Here is an 18,255-nt window from a genome sequence, read left to right as displayed (position 1 = left end):
AGCGACAGAAAGACGAGGTATAGGTCAAGCGCTTGTTGCGTGATACCATCACGATTGTCCCATTTGTTATTGCTAGTCTCGTGAGCAGTGAGGGTATAAAGGACGATAAAGAAAATCACATTTCGTTTCAAAGAATTTTATTAGCTAAAGAGATCGAAGTCAAGTGGGAAAAGTTTTTTTTTCCACCAGAGATGTATATATTGCTAAGGGTAACATCTGTATTTATGAGTCCTTTGTGCCTATGTCCAGCGGGGCACAGTGGCATTCGAAACTTGACTATTCATTCAGTAAACTACCTGTTAGTCCTGCTGGTTGCCTCCCCCTCCCCCTGGCCACATATAGTTGTCAGTTTTCGGTCGCTCTCAAGAGCCGACATCTTAGCGAGGCGCGGTCAGCCTTTGTAAATGCTTTGTCGACGATACAATATAGCCACATCATTTTGTCACAAACCGTTCCTTAGTTTGTACAGATAAAAAATAAACAATGAGGATGTTACTCTTAAAAACCTATTCCCTCCCGTAGTTCGGTTTTTTTTTTTTTCGTTTCACACTATATTTCACTGTAATTCAGCGCTAGCAGCGTTACGTGTTCTGAAGTATCTGAAGGACGTGGTGAAAACTTCGTGAGTCACGTGACCTCCGTTTACGCTTCTTGCTGTTCATTTCGTTCGTTTCTGTTTACTGATTGGACGACTTTTTTGAAACGTCTGGCACCTGCACGTCTTTATTTCCTGCGTTTGCACTTCTTGCGGTTCATTTCATTAGTTTCTGTTCGCTGATTGGACGACGTGCCTACCCTGTTAGGCCCTGTGTTTGCGCTTCTTCCGGTTCATTTCGTTCGTTTCTGCTTGCTGATTGGACAGCATGTGCTCTATCTGCTTCACTTTGCGCATGCGCTCAGCATCCCTGAAATCGCGAAAAAAGGCAAGTTTTCACAGGCTGTAAACAAAGCCTACAGACTTCAGAAATCGAGATTTTCGTCGATGTCAGCGATTTTTCCCCCGACACCCCACCACCCCATACCCCTGGCTGAGGCTCTGGTAAATCACTAATTTCCAATGTTTTATTAAATCGTAAAAGAAAACTGATGGCAGATAATCTATTTTTATTACGATTTGTTAATTGCATAGTACAACACAGAAATTTTTGCACCAATGTGCAAAAAAAAACGAAACATTTCCGAATAACCACAAACAGGAGCCGCATTGTAGGCTACGCGATGACGGAACGACTCGAACAAACACATGTACCTGTCCATCTGCTCTTGGTGTTTCTGTCTCGCCAGGAACTGACTGTCTTTGCGAACCTCTCTGATTGCACCCTAGAATAAGGATGACGGCGATAATACAGTCAGTAAAACTTTAAAAAACTTGGGCTGCGTTGTTTTTATAATTCTGTTATTTTCAATGTTCCCTCGACAATTCCTTGCTGCCAAAACGCTATCTGGCTTCCGTCATTTAAACTACGCTTTTTGATTGGTCAGTGCGTTGCAGAGAGATGGCGTGACTGGAAGCCATTTCAGTAGCTGTCTGAACTCGTCGTCGAGAGTTTACAGAATATGGAAAACTGCAGTGACATAGTAAGGGCCGCCGTCCCCTCCCCTCCCCCCCAGCTAGACACAAACTTTTCTTGATGGCGAAGCACCTTGCAGCATGAATGCACCGTGAATGATTTGTCTCCCTTACCTTGAATTCCCTCTTGAACTTGTACTTGAGCTTTTGATCTTCGTTGGCTTTTTTGCTTCCTTTGTTCTTTTTCGATTTGATATCATAACTGTAGATGAGAAAAGTTTTTTTTTAGTAGTAATACATACAGAGTAAGAAGACATATGAGGGTGTATGGGCAACACAATTACCTCAGGCCACCGGGCTGAGGCGTGGCGGAGAGGCTTGAAAATGCGAGAAGAGAATTGGCTATGGCCGAAAAGCTGATTATACCTGATATAACCAGGAAAGTGTAACTATAACTAGAAAGACTATGACCAAGCGTTAGAAAGGCTTGGTGGTCTACATAGGTGTGGTAAAAATAGTATGATGGGTCTTGTGCTTGCACAATAAACTAGGTGTCCAATGGTGTTCAATAGTCAGAGGCCTGATTTGGCTTGCAACGCAAATCGCCAATAAAATACCGAGAGGTTAAAGTAAAGCTGGAGAGATTGTGATACCCACGACAAGCAGCCACATACCCAAACCTGGAGTGGGATGGTGGGGGATTTCTGACCTCTGTCAGCGGAAGAGTACACTAGGCTCAATCGCATTGCATGATAGAGATCAGGGGCAAGGGGGAATGATGGGGAATTTCTGACCTCTGTCAGTGTAGATCAGGGCGTGGTTCATAGAAAGCAGGTAAGCACTAACCAAGGAATAATTATAACAATCAGGGCATTTGATTGGATAAGAACCCTATTTCACCCTGGTTGGTTGAAAGCGAACCTGCTTTCTAGGAACCCTTTACAGAGTGCGTGGGTGGAACAACAGAAATACACCAGCACCAACAAAATAAAGCGCTTAATGGCCCGACGTTATAATGTTTTCGATGCACAACACTTACTGTTCATCAAACTTTGGCTCAAACGTTTTAATGGGCTGTGGCTTCCTGGTTTGCAGGGCGAGGTGACTGCGCACCTGACCGGATAAAGCTTCTATCCTTGCAACTAGACTAGAATGCAATTCCTGTGATAAAAGGTTCTTGTAAGGGCACGGACGTAGATATTCGGAAGGTTTGGGAAGAAGGGTGGCCATTTTTAAAGACACCAATTTATTGCATCACTTTTGGTTTCCAGCAAATATACTGGACAGTCCATTAGCTGATTAGATTTGGCTGTAAATATTTGGCAGCCTATCAGAGCTTCTTTTGGTACCATCAGATTCGCGGATAAACAAGCGAGGATAAAGGGTCTGGTACCTAAGGTAGGGAGCCTAAAAATAACAAAGAATTTATACTAAAATATTAAAAGCCTTCCACGATTAAGCTGTGAATGCAACGCCGCCTGATGATTTTACAAAATGTTTTGGATCAAAAATGGCCGCCAAAGAAATTCGCCTTACAATACTATATTAGTATTCATAGCAACATAAGCCGGTGGAATGAGGGGCTATTTCCATCGCCATGTTGTTAAGGTGTTACCTTGACAAATGCTGGGTAGGTCTTGATGGGGATTCTGATCCAATGAGATAAAATGAAGTAAAGCAGCATTAGAGTAAAATCATTTTAAGTCTTTCAAAAATCAGTAACAGAAAATGAAATAAAGTACAACATAAATAATATTAATAAGAATACAAATATGAAATAATATAAAGAAAAAAATGCAGACAAGCTACACCCCTTACATCCGCTGGTTCAGGAAACTCATTATTGTTTTCTGTCTCCTATCTCCCCTCATACCATTCCATACACGAGTAGGGACGCTTTCAACCTAATAAGCCACTTTACATACAGTATCCATGGCAACGGAAAGGTGAACTTTTTAAATTTACTCCATGTAAAAAGCTGTTTGCTGCAGTGAAGGTTTTGACAAATCACATTCAAAATTGGATGAGACTTATGACTAAAATCTTCAAGATATGTCTATAATCACTTCTACCTTCCTTTGGTATGGTGGTACAAACCTGTGCAGGTGACATAGGACTGGTGAAAAAGTCTCTTTAAAGGCTGGTAGGTCTTTGTACAGCTCACATAGTTCTGAGGTTATACGTAATGCCAAATGCAGCACACTCACTCTGCAAAGAACACACATCCAAGGTAGAAAACAACATTTTGATACATGTATCATTTCAAATACTTGTAAACTTTAGTCACATAGTTGGATTCTGAGGGTCAATTAAAATTAAGAAACTGAAAATACTATGATCCGCACTATGTAAAAGCTTTTATAGTCTAGTTTATTGGAATTTTCAAGTGGCTTGTTTCTGACCCCAGGCTTCACCACCAGCTGTGTTATTTCAGCCCACAGAATATGCTCGAGGTTCATGTGACTAACAAAGGCCAAGAAATACAGCCTAGATCTCAGATTATTCAACAACTCTGTGAGAAAGAATATTATTACCCTTTCACAAAGAGTACCAAAATCTCTGTTTTTCAAATAAAAACAATGTAGCCAGTAATGTTTAATGTACCTGGTTTGTGTGTTACTGAGATCACCATCTGATAAAGCTTCAATAATGGAGACTTTAGCTTCCTTGATCACCCTTCAGAAGACAAAATAATTATCTTTTCACCATTTCCTTCTTGTAGTATTGTATACTGAAGTGTTGCTGGCTATGAGGAGATCTACATTAGAGCTATTAAAGTTTTGAATGCTACCTACGTTGCATTTTCATCAGTCTGGATCTTGAGGAGGTCACTCCACTTGGACTTGGCTTTGAAAGGCATCAATAGATGCGCTGTAAGAAAACAGTTTGGTCACTCACATTCGTATGAAACAAAGCAACACCATACATTGTAAGTTTTAAAGGTATAAATGTATGGTTAGTAACAACATAACCGGGATTTTAACAATTTATGTGAAAGTAAAATTAGAAAGAGAACATGCTCTGATTGGTCACAGGATATAGATTTCAACAAAGCCATTGAACTCCAACAAACATGTGAAATTCTGAAAAAAAGCCTATCAATTTAAAAAGGCACACAGTTTTGTGTGCTGGTATGAAATTTCACCTCAATGATGTGCTATTGGATTTATCAAAAAGGCACAGAAGGAATTAACTACACAGGGTAAGGGTCCATTACTGGTTACTAAACAACCTCCAACTCACATGTTTCACTGGTTTTGTCTGAAGCAAGGTAAAACGTGCCACACAGAAAGTTGATTGCCTCCGGAACAAGCCGTTTGGAAACTCCAATAAACTAGACCGTTCAAGTAAAACACAGTGAGAATCAGATTAGCAAAGATACTGGACCCCCATGCAATGGTCAGGTGCTCTACTTGGTTGGCATTGTGCTAGTACATGTTGTCATCGTTACAAGAGTTCAGTTCAGCCAAAGACTAGATCCGTCCCTAAAGGGGCTGTGAACTCAGGCCTGTGGTACCACCTTCAGTGACAATGCTTGAAAAACCAATTCACACTTGTAATTGTAGACTATGTGGAGAAGGCTTTATCTCTACTGCGAGGTGCTGGCAGATGCATGTGAAGTGGTGATGAGCATGTATGCATAAATGGATACTTGCTTTATAGCAATGCATTTACAAAGAGAACCACTTATAACATACCTCTAATACAGTTGAACACAGGAACAAACCCTTCAAAACATCTGTTATACAGCGTACTCGGCTCTGGTAGAAAACAAAGTGTATGGGAATAAGTGTGTACTATGCTGTTATATAATGAGAGAATCGTTGATGGTGGGGTAGATGACAGTATTCTGTTTTTCTTCTGTCAGTTGAGAGGTAGGAAAGAACCCAAATGCTACAGATGTACCTGTGCTAGAAGCTCAGCTATATACACCATGGCTGGTGTGCAGACACTGTGTTTGAAGTCTGATGTTGGGAAGAGCACAGTTATAAGAGGAAGCATCATCAGCTGTTTAGACAAAATCAAATGAATAAATTTCATCATCAAAGCCAGCAGGGACAATTTGGTTGGCTTAGCATGAAGGTAAATTATGGGCATGAAATGAGCTAGGTGATAAGTGGTACTAACTGTGTCTAGTCCAGGTAACAAGGTAAATACTAAAAGGTGAGAATAAAATAATAGCTAACTGATAGGTGGTATTCACGCGCTTGTGCGGAAGAGCGTAATTTGGCTTTTCCGCGTAATCCACAAATTTCCGAGTAACCCACAAATTTCCGCGTAATCCCGCGTAATTTGGCTAAATTTTGAAAGACAAAACATTTTAATGCACAGCTGATGTGTTCTTTTAGGCGCGTAATTTAGCAAAGAATCTCGTGTAATTTTGAGGGTTTTTTTCCAGAAGCCCTGTTATACTTACTGTTTCAAGTCCAGGAAACAATTGAAGGTAGGAAGAACAATATACAAGCTAAGTGATATGTGGTATTCACTGTGTCAAGTCCAGTAGACAAAGAATAAGGGAGAATAAAATGACGGAAAAGTGAAAGGTTATACTTACTGTGTCAAGACCAGGAAACTTTCCCTTTCCTCCTACAATAAAAACAGTCCACAAAAATTATAAAGGAGTTGAAGTATTTCCCCATCCCTTGCTTTGTTGTCTAATATGAGAGCAGTACTTCTTACATAAGAACTTATTCCAAAACTCAAGTTCAAAGTTTATGTTTCGCACGCCTTAAATAGTATAGTTATGGGGAAAAAGGAAAAAAAAAAAAAAAAGAAATGTATTCATGAGAGCATTAAGTTATTTTACAGTCGCCACCTGATTGGTTAAGTAGCATTCAAAGATGGAATCAGCATAACCGCGCGTTAGTTCAAAGACGTTGTTGTAGTCAGTAAAAATGATCAAGAGTATCCGGAGCAAAAGATACCAAGATTGTAAGTAAAATTTATATGATTTATATCATGTACTTTAAAAACATAATCGCAATGACCAATAATCAATGTTACTTTATTTATTCAATAGTTGACTAGCAAATAGTTACTAGTACAAAATAAAAACTTGCTCCGGCATTATTAGTGTGGTATATGGCTTGTTAACCGAAACAGTTTATTTAAGAGGTTCCTCCATGGTAACCCACATACCTGTGCAATCTAGCTGCTCGGTGAACTGACTCTGAGCTTTTCTCAAGAAACCCTGAACGACTCTGGACGTGTTAACGGGTGAATGCTGGGCTATGTCGAACAGATGGCTGAAAAACAGATCCCAGAAAAAATGGATAATCATGAAAAAACAGAAAAAAAGTGACAATGCCCACAACACTTTTAATAATGATAACCATTCCATGGCAATTATTGAATCACTTATCTCAGTCTCCCCCACAACACAATGAACAGCTGTGACAGTATACAGGGCTGAGTAAACTTCACAAAATTATTGTGTGCTCAATCGCTTTTTTACCACATACTTAGCCACGATTATAAAGAGAAGAAGGGTGGTTGTTTTGCTTACTTAGTAGAGCAATATTTGGGATCTTTTCCTAGCTTGCAGTAGTATTAAAGTATAGGCAACGGGCAAAGGGACAGTGGTAAAAAAAGGTAATATATATGGTTGAACTTAAAAAAATTTTCCACACAATTCCACAAATGTTTTGCATTATAGGAGTCTTAAAATGTCAAATTTTTACTCGGGGGAGCATATCCCCCTGTATTCCATTGTTTTCAGTCACAAAATTTTATCTGAGTTTTGCCTTAAGACCCCCACTTTTAGGCCAGCTCCACCACCCCCTCTAGAGCAAACTTTTACATTTGAGTGAGGAGGTTCTTCTGAGAATTATCTGGTAAGTTCTTACCGGGTAAGTTTGTTGACGGTCTTTATATCAGGAGGGCATTCTGTCAGTAAGTCTTTCATGAATTCAAGAAGAATTGAGAAAAATATCTGTAGGCAAAAGAGAAAAGCAAATGTTCAGAGGTGATACAGCCCATATTTACTCTACTCAATAATAATAATAAAATAATAATAATAATAATAATAATAATAATAATAATTTATCAATTTATATTGCCCTTTTTTCATATAATGATCTAAAGTGCATTACAATATAACTAAATGTTGAACTAATATATACAATAAAATTTACAATTATAATCGAAAATAATATGAAATAATAGATTCATAGAAAAAATATTGAATAAAAAATAAAATAATAAAAATAAAAATATCTTTATATTGATGATTATGTGATATCAAGTGTTGAAAGCTAATTTAAAAAGATGAGTCTTAAGTTGCACTTTAAAATTAAAGATACTGCAATTGATGGTGCGAAGATTTGCAGGGAGAGCGTTCCATAATGTAGGTGCAGCAACACTAAATGATCTGTCACCGAAAGACATCATTTTTTCTGGGGGGTGCATTAAAGAAAGGCCCTCATTTGAGCGCAGTGAATAGCGCGCGTTATTCTTAATTCTAATGAGATCAGTTATGTAACCTTTTAGAATAACCTTAGGATTGAAATTTTAGAAGAAATCGAAGTCACAACCAAGCATTTTTATTGCTCATCCCTCTTAAAGAGTTGCTGGATGCAGACCTGGGTATCAAGTAACAGCTACTGCCATATCTTGCATGGGTCTGTACAAGTTTGGGAAAGGGGGGAGAAAAAGGTGACAGAAGCAGCCACAAAACAAGGTTCATTCTTTCCATTTAACCACCCATAACCAGCAAACAGTCTAGAAAAGGGACTTGAATAATTTGAGTGAACTGTATAAATTGCATATCTTTTTTTTTTGGGGGGGGGGGGCACTAAATAATTTTTTTGGCATCTTAAACACAAACATTGGCTATAAAAAGGACATGCCTAGGGAAAGTTGTTATTCATGCTTGAGTTTGTCAAGTTTAGAGATCTCTTCCAAGGTTGTCTGAAAAGAACTTTTAATCTTCTCTAATAACAAAACAGATAATAAATACAAATTGAAAAGGTATTGTCCCCAAAATGTTTTCAGTTTATGCTTTCATGCACATACTGTATACTTGAGTAACATTAAAATGTTGACCACTGCCAACTTGCCTTAGGCATGTCTTGTTTATACATGAAATGCCCTTTCATGTTTAAATGCCAACTCTTAATACTGCTTGGTAAAAAAGGTAACTTCCCCCTTAACTCACTTCCATTTTAATTTTGTTTTCTGGCAATATCTTGGGGTGATTGCAAGCCTTAATTCTTTCAATAATGGTGAGGACGTCATCCCTTTTCCTGAAAATGAATGGAATACAGTAGATGAAAACAAACTAATATTACTGTTAAATAACATGAGTTCTTAAACTTACCATTTAGAAATCATTGAAGTGAATTCACTGTAGTTCTTTGGAGCTTTAGTAAATGGGAAAACTCAATTATTATTTTCAAATAAATAGACTTGACAAACAACAAGCCTTACCATTGAAGGTAAATGGCAGCTCTTTTTTGGCAGCCACAGATGAAGATTTCTGTTAAAATTAATGTAGAAATGAAACAGTGGAAATACTCATCATTAGGATATACTTTTCAATATTGACAATGTTGATATATTTTTTTAATCACATAATGACTGAAATACAGTAGGACAACATTAAGGTCACTGCTGAAACTGTCCTTCTCAAGGATGACCTGATTCAGAGAGCATTCAATACACCAAAACAGATGGATGATGGTATACAGAAGAAGAGGATTGCCATTCTTTGCAGGTTACCCTTTGGGGTAGGGAATTTTTGTTGGGGTTAAACAGTCACACCTACTGTATATATTCTGTATATGAACAGTTTTACCAACCTTTACAGATGACATCAAGTCTTTCTTGTGTTTCTTGGCGTTACTGATCTCTACTTGTTCATCCTCATCAGCACTTTCTGTGCATTTATAACAACAACAATACTGTACAGGGGTTCTGAGCCCTATTGTGTTTGTGAGTGTTTTTTTTTTTACATGAACATGATGTTTACATATGCATAAATATGTAGCCAGTGTTATAAATAATAAGCAATTGCTTGGTAAAAGCGATATCATATAATTTTTTTAACTTTGTATTTTTGTATTCATTTTTAGCGGTACTCTGTGTCAAACTCGGGTACCCCCCTCTCTTGGAATCACCATGCTCAGCAGCTGTCTTGTGCCTGTTAGGGCTAGTCAGCCAAAGCAATCTAAACTAATGGAAACTGTTTAACACCCAGCCTTTTTAAATTTGTTTAATGAGCCTTGAAAACCCATGTTCATCTTATATAAAGTAGCATTTTGGGTGAATATGACATTAAATGAAGATAAAATCCCACTGTGCTATACCTGGGTCAGAATCAAGATCACTGCCTGCATCATCTTCTCCGCTGATGTCATCATCATCATCTTCATCTTCACCACTCTCGTCAGCAATCTCTTCACCATCACCATCCTTGTCACCATCATCACTGCCATCAGATTTCCCTGCTTTTTTTCCAAGCCACTCATACTCCAAGGTTTCTTCACCTGAGTAACATTTTGAATTTTTTAAACTCGCCAAACACTTTTTCAACACTGCTGGCAGTAAAAAGACTGACAGAGGTTGACTCAAATACAGAGATATAGTAAGAAATACAGACTAATAAGTGAGCAGGCAGACAGGAAGGCTTTACCTTCAGGAAGATTGATTTTTCCATCCCAGTAGCTGACAGAGATCCTGTCATCAGTCTGGATGCTAAAACTATTTGAACAGACCAAGAAATAAATGACAATTTTAAGATAATTAGGTGACTCATATCAAGTTCTGATGTGATTTTCACCCACCTGTCCCCCAGGTCATCAGCAGACGTGTGCTTGGGCTTGCTGTCCTCTGGCGGTAGACCCCTCATCCTTCGTATCCTTTCAGCCTACAAGATTAGAGAGAATCATGTTATATTAAAAGGACAAAATTATTATTCACTAATCCTTATCTAAGCTATACTACTGTACATTGAATATTATACCTAACAATTAAAAAGGTCTGGTGATCAAGCTCAAACTCTGGAAAATCTTCTTTTATCATATTATATAACTTTTCAGATTCATATTAGTTTATGTATGCACTTACAGTACTTTTATTTTGAACACAGGAGGCTATGTGCTCAATGTTGGTACCCAATTGTGTTACATGCACGCTGGACCGTGCAATGGCTCGTATCAGTGTGTAATTTGCACGGTTCAGCGTGCCTAAGCCTAATCCTATTACTTTACGTTGTGTCAACTCACGCAGAGTCTTTTTTGGACACGGTCAGAACTGTGTTTGCCATGCACGCTGTTAAGTAGATATGGCGAATTCGCAGAGCGTGTCACTAACACGCACGAGACGTCACTGCACGCACATGGTTTATTCAAGTTTAGAACAACTTGCTAATTTCTTGCCATAACACATTGCTATGGAGGAAGATATTGCTAATCATTTCCCTATGAGCGTAGGGAATTGTTTTTTAAACCAGAAACGAAACGGTGTATGATAAAAGAAAAGAAAAATATTCAGCAATTTGTTAATGTACTTCTATTTTTTTAGATGGCTTTACAACATCTTTAGCGGGGCTTTCGCCAAATCATGATGTGATGTTTTTCCGCCCCACATAAAAAACGAAAAAACGTCCTCTACGACTGCGTCGATCTTAATGAGAAGGAATGAGATCCGTATGTGCAATACCACTCCAAATAAATGTAAAAACCGAGCGCATTCCTTAATCTCTCAAAGCTATTTGTGTTCGTGTTCTAGCTGTTTCCCGTTGTAGGTTCGTGTGACCATTTCTTCAAAAACAAATTAACGAATGAGGATACGCAACAAGAACTTGAAGTACTATAGATAGAAATCTCTAAGCTAGCAATGATATCCATGTAGATGTTTCTTTTTGACGAGCTTTACTCTGCCGCCATTTTAGCGTCGATTTGCGACTTCTTCAGGAAGATTAGCTCGTTTCTCCTCTCTCTTGAGCTTGGACTTTTTCCGGATTTTTCTATTGATTTTCTTGCGATTCTTGCTGTAATAGTCCTTCTGATATTAGGCCCTTGTCTGTCGCTTCTTTTTCGCAAAAGACAAATTCTTTCCGCTCCGGTGACTGAACTATCCGGGTCAATAGCTAGAGCGATGCTGTGTTCTTGCGTGTGGGATCGCGTTAATAAACTTACCAAAACTCGGTGAGTACACACGCCATCTAGTGACACGCTAGCGTGCTAACGACTCGGCGTGTTATACATTCGATTTACAGGGTGCAACGGCACGGCTAATAGTGTGTTCTTGACACAACACCTTTTGCGTTATCAGATATAAGCAGACTAGTTAGTCACATGGAAGCAGCATGACAAAAGTTAGTGAGATACTGAATCCAGAACTACTCCAAGGGAAGCGTTCAAGGTTTCTAACAATCGCAATTTATTGAAACTGCAACTTATGTACACAACATCTATCACTTAAAAATTATGATATTGTCTAACAAAGGCCGTCATTATACATGTTTTCTCTTCATCGACAATTCACATGACGTTTTTATGTGAAAAGTGGTTACTGCAAAATTATCCACTTGAAGCTATTTTACAAGAAAAAAACTAAGCTGAGGGTAATCTCAAATGTAAGTACCTTACGAAAGTGCAATTTTTATATCAATAGCGTGTCTCTAAGCATTTTTACAACGATTTTTGTATAGCCGATTAGACAAGATGTAACGCTAATTAACACTTTTAGCCTTGAATTCTCGACTTTTTCGATCGCTGTTTCCGTTGTTATTGCTAAAATAATTACTATAATTAAGGTTTAGGTTAATGTTCATATAAATAATTGAGTTTGAGTGGCTATTTTTGAATGGATGTCTCCTCCCTCCCTCCCTCCCTCCCTCCCTCCCTCCCTCCCTCCCTCCCTCCCTCCCTCCCTCCCTCCCTCCCTCCCTCCCTCCCTCCCTCCCTCCCTCCCTCCCTCCCTCCCTCCCTCCCTTTCTCTCTTGCTAGTTAATTATTATAAGGGATAAGAATGGCGCAACTCACTGTACCTCTAGTCTGCTAAGTCTCTCTTGCTCTTCTTTTGCAATCTGCTCATCTGTTTTGAGTTTGTTGGTTGCCTGGGTACCAAACACACAATCATTGCATTTTATTTATCATTATTATTATAAGTATTATTATTATTACATTGAACCCATGGAAGATAATCAAATATTCATAAATCATACACACATAAGCCATACAATAATGTATAACAAATAAACCATATACAAGGGTTTATTTAATCATATATCCAGTGCATATTTTTTATTTGTAATGTACAGTAGTCATGGAATCTATTCGTTGTTGTAGACTTGCAGTCAGTGCTGTTATACTTTTTCAACGAATAACAACATTTACCGACATGATCATAGAGCACTTTACAATATAGTGGAATTTCAGGAAAACCTTTTTTTTTCAGGAAAAACTAATAATACCAAGTCGATGCAAGAAAACCCAAAACCACTGCAAAAATGATTCCCAATACCGAAATGCTGATGGAAAAGAGGTTTAAGGTCTAAATGAAACTGCTGCATGCATGTTCTAATTTTTAGAGCTATTCTTAATTCAAAATGCTGAATTTTGTCAAACATCAAAGACAATGGAAGAACAAACTGTGCACTTAAATCTCCACAAATCTACTCTAAGGCATACAGATAGATCAAACAATTTTGTCACTGTCTGTTTTCAGAGAATGTTATGTTATCCATATGCATATTTACCCTAGCGGCCCCTGAGTCAGCCCATGCTGCCATGGCTGCTAAAAACACTGATTGATTGACATTCTTACAATGTCACCATCATTGTGTACTGGAGTTTGAGAGAACAGATAACTTACCTTTCCTTTTAGTTCAAAGGCCAGTTCTTTCACTGCAATGTCATAGTCATCAGCTTTCACTTCTGTTTTGTGGTGAGGATCCTTAATGTAGGATAAAAAAAAAAAAACAACGCATACAATAAATGAGCTCATGAGAAAATGTACATATTTCATACAAAGCAAAATTGATTTTTAACATTTTTGCATGCACCTGTCTTGTAATTGATGCACAGATGACATAGCCTGTCATAAGCAAAAAGTATGATGCAGTTGACTATTGCTCATGACATGCTGTGACGTCTTCTGTGCATCTATTAGAGGATAAATGTACAAAAAAGAGATATCTTTGTTTTATAAAACAATCAAAATATTTTCTTAGGTTACAATCTAGTTTTGGAAAGCATGTTCACACATGCTTACACCAAGCGGGGGTGTATCCTCTAATAACATATGGACTCTTGACCAATTAGGGCATTTAAACAAGTCATTGTTTAAAACGCCTAACATATACTCAACAAATAATAAGTGTAGTAGTCCTTACTCTAAATGAAAGCATGGATCTAATCTCCTTCCAGTCCTGGTCTAGTGTTTCTGTCAGGTTAGAGGACTCTGCTTTGGCCATTTGTCTCTCATGCTGAACATTGAGAGGTTGCATACACAGTTAGTATAATTGTATCAAGAGTCGTTATCAATTGATGAAATCTCCAAAGACCCTACAAATGTCACCTTTTTCAACTTTGACTTCGCCACCACCTCCTCCATGATCTCTTTCCTGGACCTGTGTTTACCCTCCTGGAAATGAGTAACAGTTCATTAGTACAGTACCAATGAGCCATTATCCACCACCTACACCATCATCCTCAATACATACATATCATTCCAACAACTTCACTATGACAAAATAATATCCATAAGCTTCGTACATTAGCTGTACATAGCTTTGCACTGTGCTATGCCCACATACATTAGCTGTACATAGCTATGCACTGTGCTATGCCCACGTACATTAGCTGTACATAGCTATGCACTGTGCTATGCCCACATACATTAGCTGTACATAGCTTTGCACTGTGCTATGCCCACATACATTAGCTGTACATAGCTATGCACTGTGCTATGCCCACATACATTAGCTGTACATAGCTATGCACTGTGCTATGCCCACATACATTAGCTGTACATAGCTATGCACTGTGCTATGCCCACGTACATTAGCTGTACATAGCTATGCACTGTGCTATGCCCACGTACATTAGCTGTACATAGCTATGCACTGTGCTATGCCCACGTACATTAGCTGTACATAGCTTTGCACTGTGCTATGCCCACATACATTAGCTGTACATAGCTATGCACTGTGCTATGCCCACATACATTAGCTGTACATAGCTATGCACTGTGCTATGCCCACATACATTAGCTGTACATAGCTATGCACTGTGCTATGCCCACATACATTAGCTGTACATAGCTATGCACTGTGCTATGCCCACGTACATTAGCTGTACATAGCTATGCACTGTGCTATGGCCACATACATTAGCTGTACATAGCTTTGCACTGTGCTATGCCCACATACATTAGCTGTACATAGCTATGCACTGTGCTATGCCCACATACATTAGCTGTACATAGCTATGCACTGTGCTATGCCCACATACATTAGCTGTACATAGCTTTGCACTGTGCTATGCCCACATACATTAGCTGTACATAGCTATGCACTGTGCTATGCCCACGTACATTAGCTGTACATAGCTTTGCACTGTGCTATGCCCACGTACATTAGCTGTACATAGCTATGCACTGTGCTATGCCCACGTACATTAGCTGTACATAGCTATGCACTGTGCTATGCCCACATACATTAGCTGTACATAGCTATGCACTGTGCTATGCCCACGTACATTAGCTGTACATAGCTATGCACTGTGCTATGCCCACGTACATTAGCTGTACATAGCTTTGCACTGCGCTATGCCCAATCCCATTTGTTGATTAGTAGGCTTTTAATCATTACGACTCACTCATAATCAATAACAACGCTTTGTGATGCAAAATTTTCTTAAATGCTTTGATCGTGCAGGAGCTTTTCTTTTCCAACTTGAGTTTTACTTACTACTAATTTTTCTTGGGTCCATAAGTTCCAGTATGACCCATGCAATGGTCAATATTACTATTATCACTATTGCCATCATCAGAACAACATCCAACATAACTAGAAATACTACATACAAGCTGTAAATAAAAAGGTGCGGTCTGGGAAGGCATGGTGGAATCAGGGAAATAAATAACACAGGATTGAAGGTCCAATCTAATCATCATCACCATTGCAAACCATCAAAAGCATCAAATGTTGTTCATGAGTGATTATTATCTCCACCATCATCAGTATCATCATCATTACCACTTTCACAAACACTAACATCACCGCAATGATAATTGCCTCTAACATTATCTCATCACACCATAAAACTATTTACATACCTGTCAACCTCCGAAAATCTCAAGGCTTGAGATTTCTTTTGGTGGAGGGATGGGGTATATTTATTTTTTGGGGGAGGGGTGGGTTTTACCATGCAGGCGTTTGCCGTATAGGAAGCTCTCGCGAACAAACCCACTTATAGATCTCACAAGGGTGTTAGACAAATTGCGCTACACAAATATTTCAATAGAAAATAGGCAAAATGATGATTTTCTATAGAATAATTTTTCGGAAGCGATAAAAATCGCTAAAAAGTGGGATATTTGGTGCTCAAGGCGGGAGAGTGGGAAGAGGGGTTCAAAATCTTGAGACTCCTGCCTAGTGCGGGAGAGTTGACAGGTATGCATTTATAATACAACCCCCACTATCATCATCATCATCATTTGATTATCAGAGAACAGTTATGCTGTACCTCATTCTCTCTGTCACTTTCCTGCTTGGTTGCCTTCATAAGAAAACCTCCGAAATGTGCATCCTGTACATCTTTCTCTGCAAAAGATTCATTTGTGCGCACAAATCACTCCACCCCCACTCTCCAAATCTTGCCAAAAAATGTTAACATATTTCTTTCTATTTATTGTGAACCCATTTAAGTTTGAAAGCCCTAGAAAGATGGAAGAAGGAAAATGGATGGGTGTGAAATAGGAAGTAGGTTTCGAATTTGGGGAGGGGCACCTTTTTTCCCTAAACAAACATAGGTACATATCTTCCTATTATCCAGAGACCAAAGATAAATAGTTCATGTGATCAAATAACATAAGTACCATCTTCTTGATCTTCCTCATCACTGAGTCGAACATCATCAAACTTCCCAACATCACCAAGGGAGTGACCAAGATGGGTGAGCTCTTCCTCTTCAAGGTTATAAATACCGGCTTTTGCATGATGGTGCTGAATCAAATGATGGTAGATTAAGGTTATACATACCGGCTTTTGTTAAACAATGCTAGAATAGTGTTTTAGTAAAATTTGATGCCAGCTTTTGCATGATGGTGCTACAGCAGAATTAAAGTAACATAATTTTCAAGTACATCATCAATCACTCTATTACAGTAGTTTCTGGAGGGATGGGCAAAAGTTTTGATTCTCACCCTCACATGCCAGTTTGAATAAGGGCTATTGAAACACAATTGCTGGGTCCCATTTGTCAATCATTATGTCTTGAGTAACGAAGGTAATTTATTTACCTGTTTCTCGATGGTGAATCTTTGCATCAGCTTGTCCTCTAAGGTCATCTCTGCGTCATTTTCACCAAAGCGTTTATCCACAAAGATGTTTGCCTTTGATATAGAATTTATATCAAAATATTCATCTTGCAAACAAAACAACAACAAAAGCAGGAAAACAAAATAAATTTAGAAGCAAGTATACCTTGTTTTTTTGTTTATACTCTGTTAACAATGTCTTCTGGCGCTGAAATCAGAACATGACTTGAAATAACAGTCAAACCTGCATTGTGTCTGACATTAAGAAGTTTAAGGAATCTTTACCTCTCTTTAAGACCCATCCGGGGGGGGGGGGGGTTCTTCCCATATTGACCTGATAAGGACGTTTGTCATATTTTTAGGGGACAATATCAGGCTGCAGATACATCGGGCCACAATAGGCTTTATGGTTATTATTTTAAGTTTATGTGTGATCAATACCAATATCTGTAAAAAAAAGGATGCAGTTTCCAAACTAGGGGGTTACATGGGGCGGGATGGGGACTTAGGCACTGACCAAACAAAAACAGAGAAATGTAATTTCTTCATCTAAATGACAGAAGCCAATAAGTGATTTAGCAGTCGGAAATTGGCAAAGAGAGTTCTCAGAATATTGAAAGTCGTTTCCAAGGCAAGTTGCAACCATTTTTTATGAGATGGACATAAACAGGACCCACTAGCAGGACCCTTGGTTGCGTTTCAATGGTTTCAATAATAAGTTCTATCTTTCAAATACCTTTTTCATGGCCTTAGATCTGGAAACTCCTGGCAGTCCACGGTCGTGCTTCATCTTTCGCCCGAGGATTTCATATTTTTGCTTGTTTACGTGAACCTCGAAGGGGTTGTTGGTCACAGTCTTCTGTTGGGCATTTCTTTTGGCCGCTTTTTTAGCGGCCGAAATCGATTTCTTAAGCTTTACCATGATTTAGTTCAAATACTCAAACATAAACAGTCTTCATGGCATCCGAATAGTCTTTGTATCCCCTATAAATGCGACAAAAAAATCATCTAAATAAAAACACACGTGCAGGACGCCATTTTGAATTCCTAGGAGAAACCGCTGTGCAGATATAGCGCTTTCACATTTTCTTTTCGGATGCGGACACTATATTTGTCAAGAAAAAAGTATATTTAAAAAGGAGTTGTTATCAAAAAGAATTGTAAGATAATAGCAATCAGAAACAATAAAAAAATGGGTAAAATGATTATTTGCCCATGGGCCCCTCCCGCTATAAAGGAGCTCCAAAAGGTAACCA

General features: G+C 38.6%; 1 protein-coding gene across 1 annotated transcript; it reads right to left on the bottom strand.

The window, feature by feature from the left end:
* Positions 1-120: 120 nt before the first annotated feature.
* LOC5521081 (nucleolar protein 14) lies at positions 121-18,125 on the bottom strand. The gene is made up of 30 exons (XM_001640749.3): positions 17,736-18,125; positions 17,166-17,207; positions 16,982-17,074; positions 16,559-16,685; positions 16,207-16,283; positions 14,036-14,101; positions 13,851-13,943; positions 13,331-13,411; positions 12,504-12,572; positions 10,294-10,376; positions 10,143-10,210; positions 9,817-9,996; positions 9,310-9,386; positions 8,939-8,987; positions 8,829-8,871; positions 8,667-8,754; positions 7,357-7,442; positions 6,650-6,756; positions 6,066-6,097; positions 5,417-5,518; positions 5,209-5,271; positions 4,754-4,844; positions 4,306-4,381; positions 4,115-4,186; positions 3,608-3,718; positions 3,126-3,159; positions 2,550-2,671; positions 1,685-1,772; positions 1,250-1,320; positions 121-905 (listed from the first exon to the last, which is right to left on the bottom strand). Exons 1-30 carry the CDS (start codon positions 17,919-17,921, stop codon positions 800-802), a joined length of 2,583 nt encoding a protein of 860 aa, XP_001640799.2. The 5' UTR covers positions 17,922-18,125; the 3' UTR covers positions 121-799.
* Between the last annotated feature and the right edge of the window lie 130 nt (positions 18,126-18,255).

This window comes from Nematostella vectensis, chromosome 6, assembly GCF_932526225.1.
Source record: "Nematostella vectensis chromosome 6, jaNemVect1.1, whole genome shotgun sequence".
In the NCBI taxonomy this organism is placed as follows: Eukaryota; Metazoa; Cnidaria; class Anthozoa; order Actiniaria; family Edwardsiidae; genus Nematostella; species Nematostella vectensis.
Note: the sequence above shows the minus strand (reverse complement) of the source record. Positions and strands in the feature narration are given on the sequence as shown.

What these genes read in the sequence shown, in the direction of transcription:
- LOC5521081 (XM_001640749.3), bottom strand. Translation starts at nt 17,921, where the DNA reads ATGGTAAAGCTTAAGAAATCGATTTCGGCCGCTAAAAAAGCGGCCAAA. An exon ending in ACCGTCAACAAACTTACCCG is followed by an intron (nt 6,757 to 7,356) that starts GTAAGAACTTAC and finishes TCTGTTTTTCAG; the next exon opens with CCATCTGTTCGACATAGCCC. An exon ending in CTCAGTAACACACAAACCAG is followed by an intron (nt 3,719 to 4,114) that starts GTACATTAAACA and finishes TGTTCTTTGCAG; the next exon opens with AGTGAGTGTGCTGCATTTGG.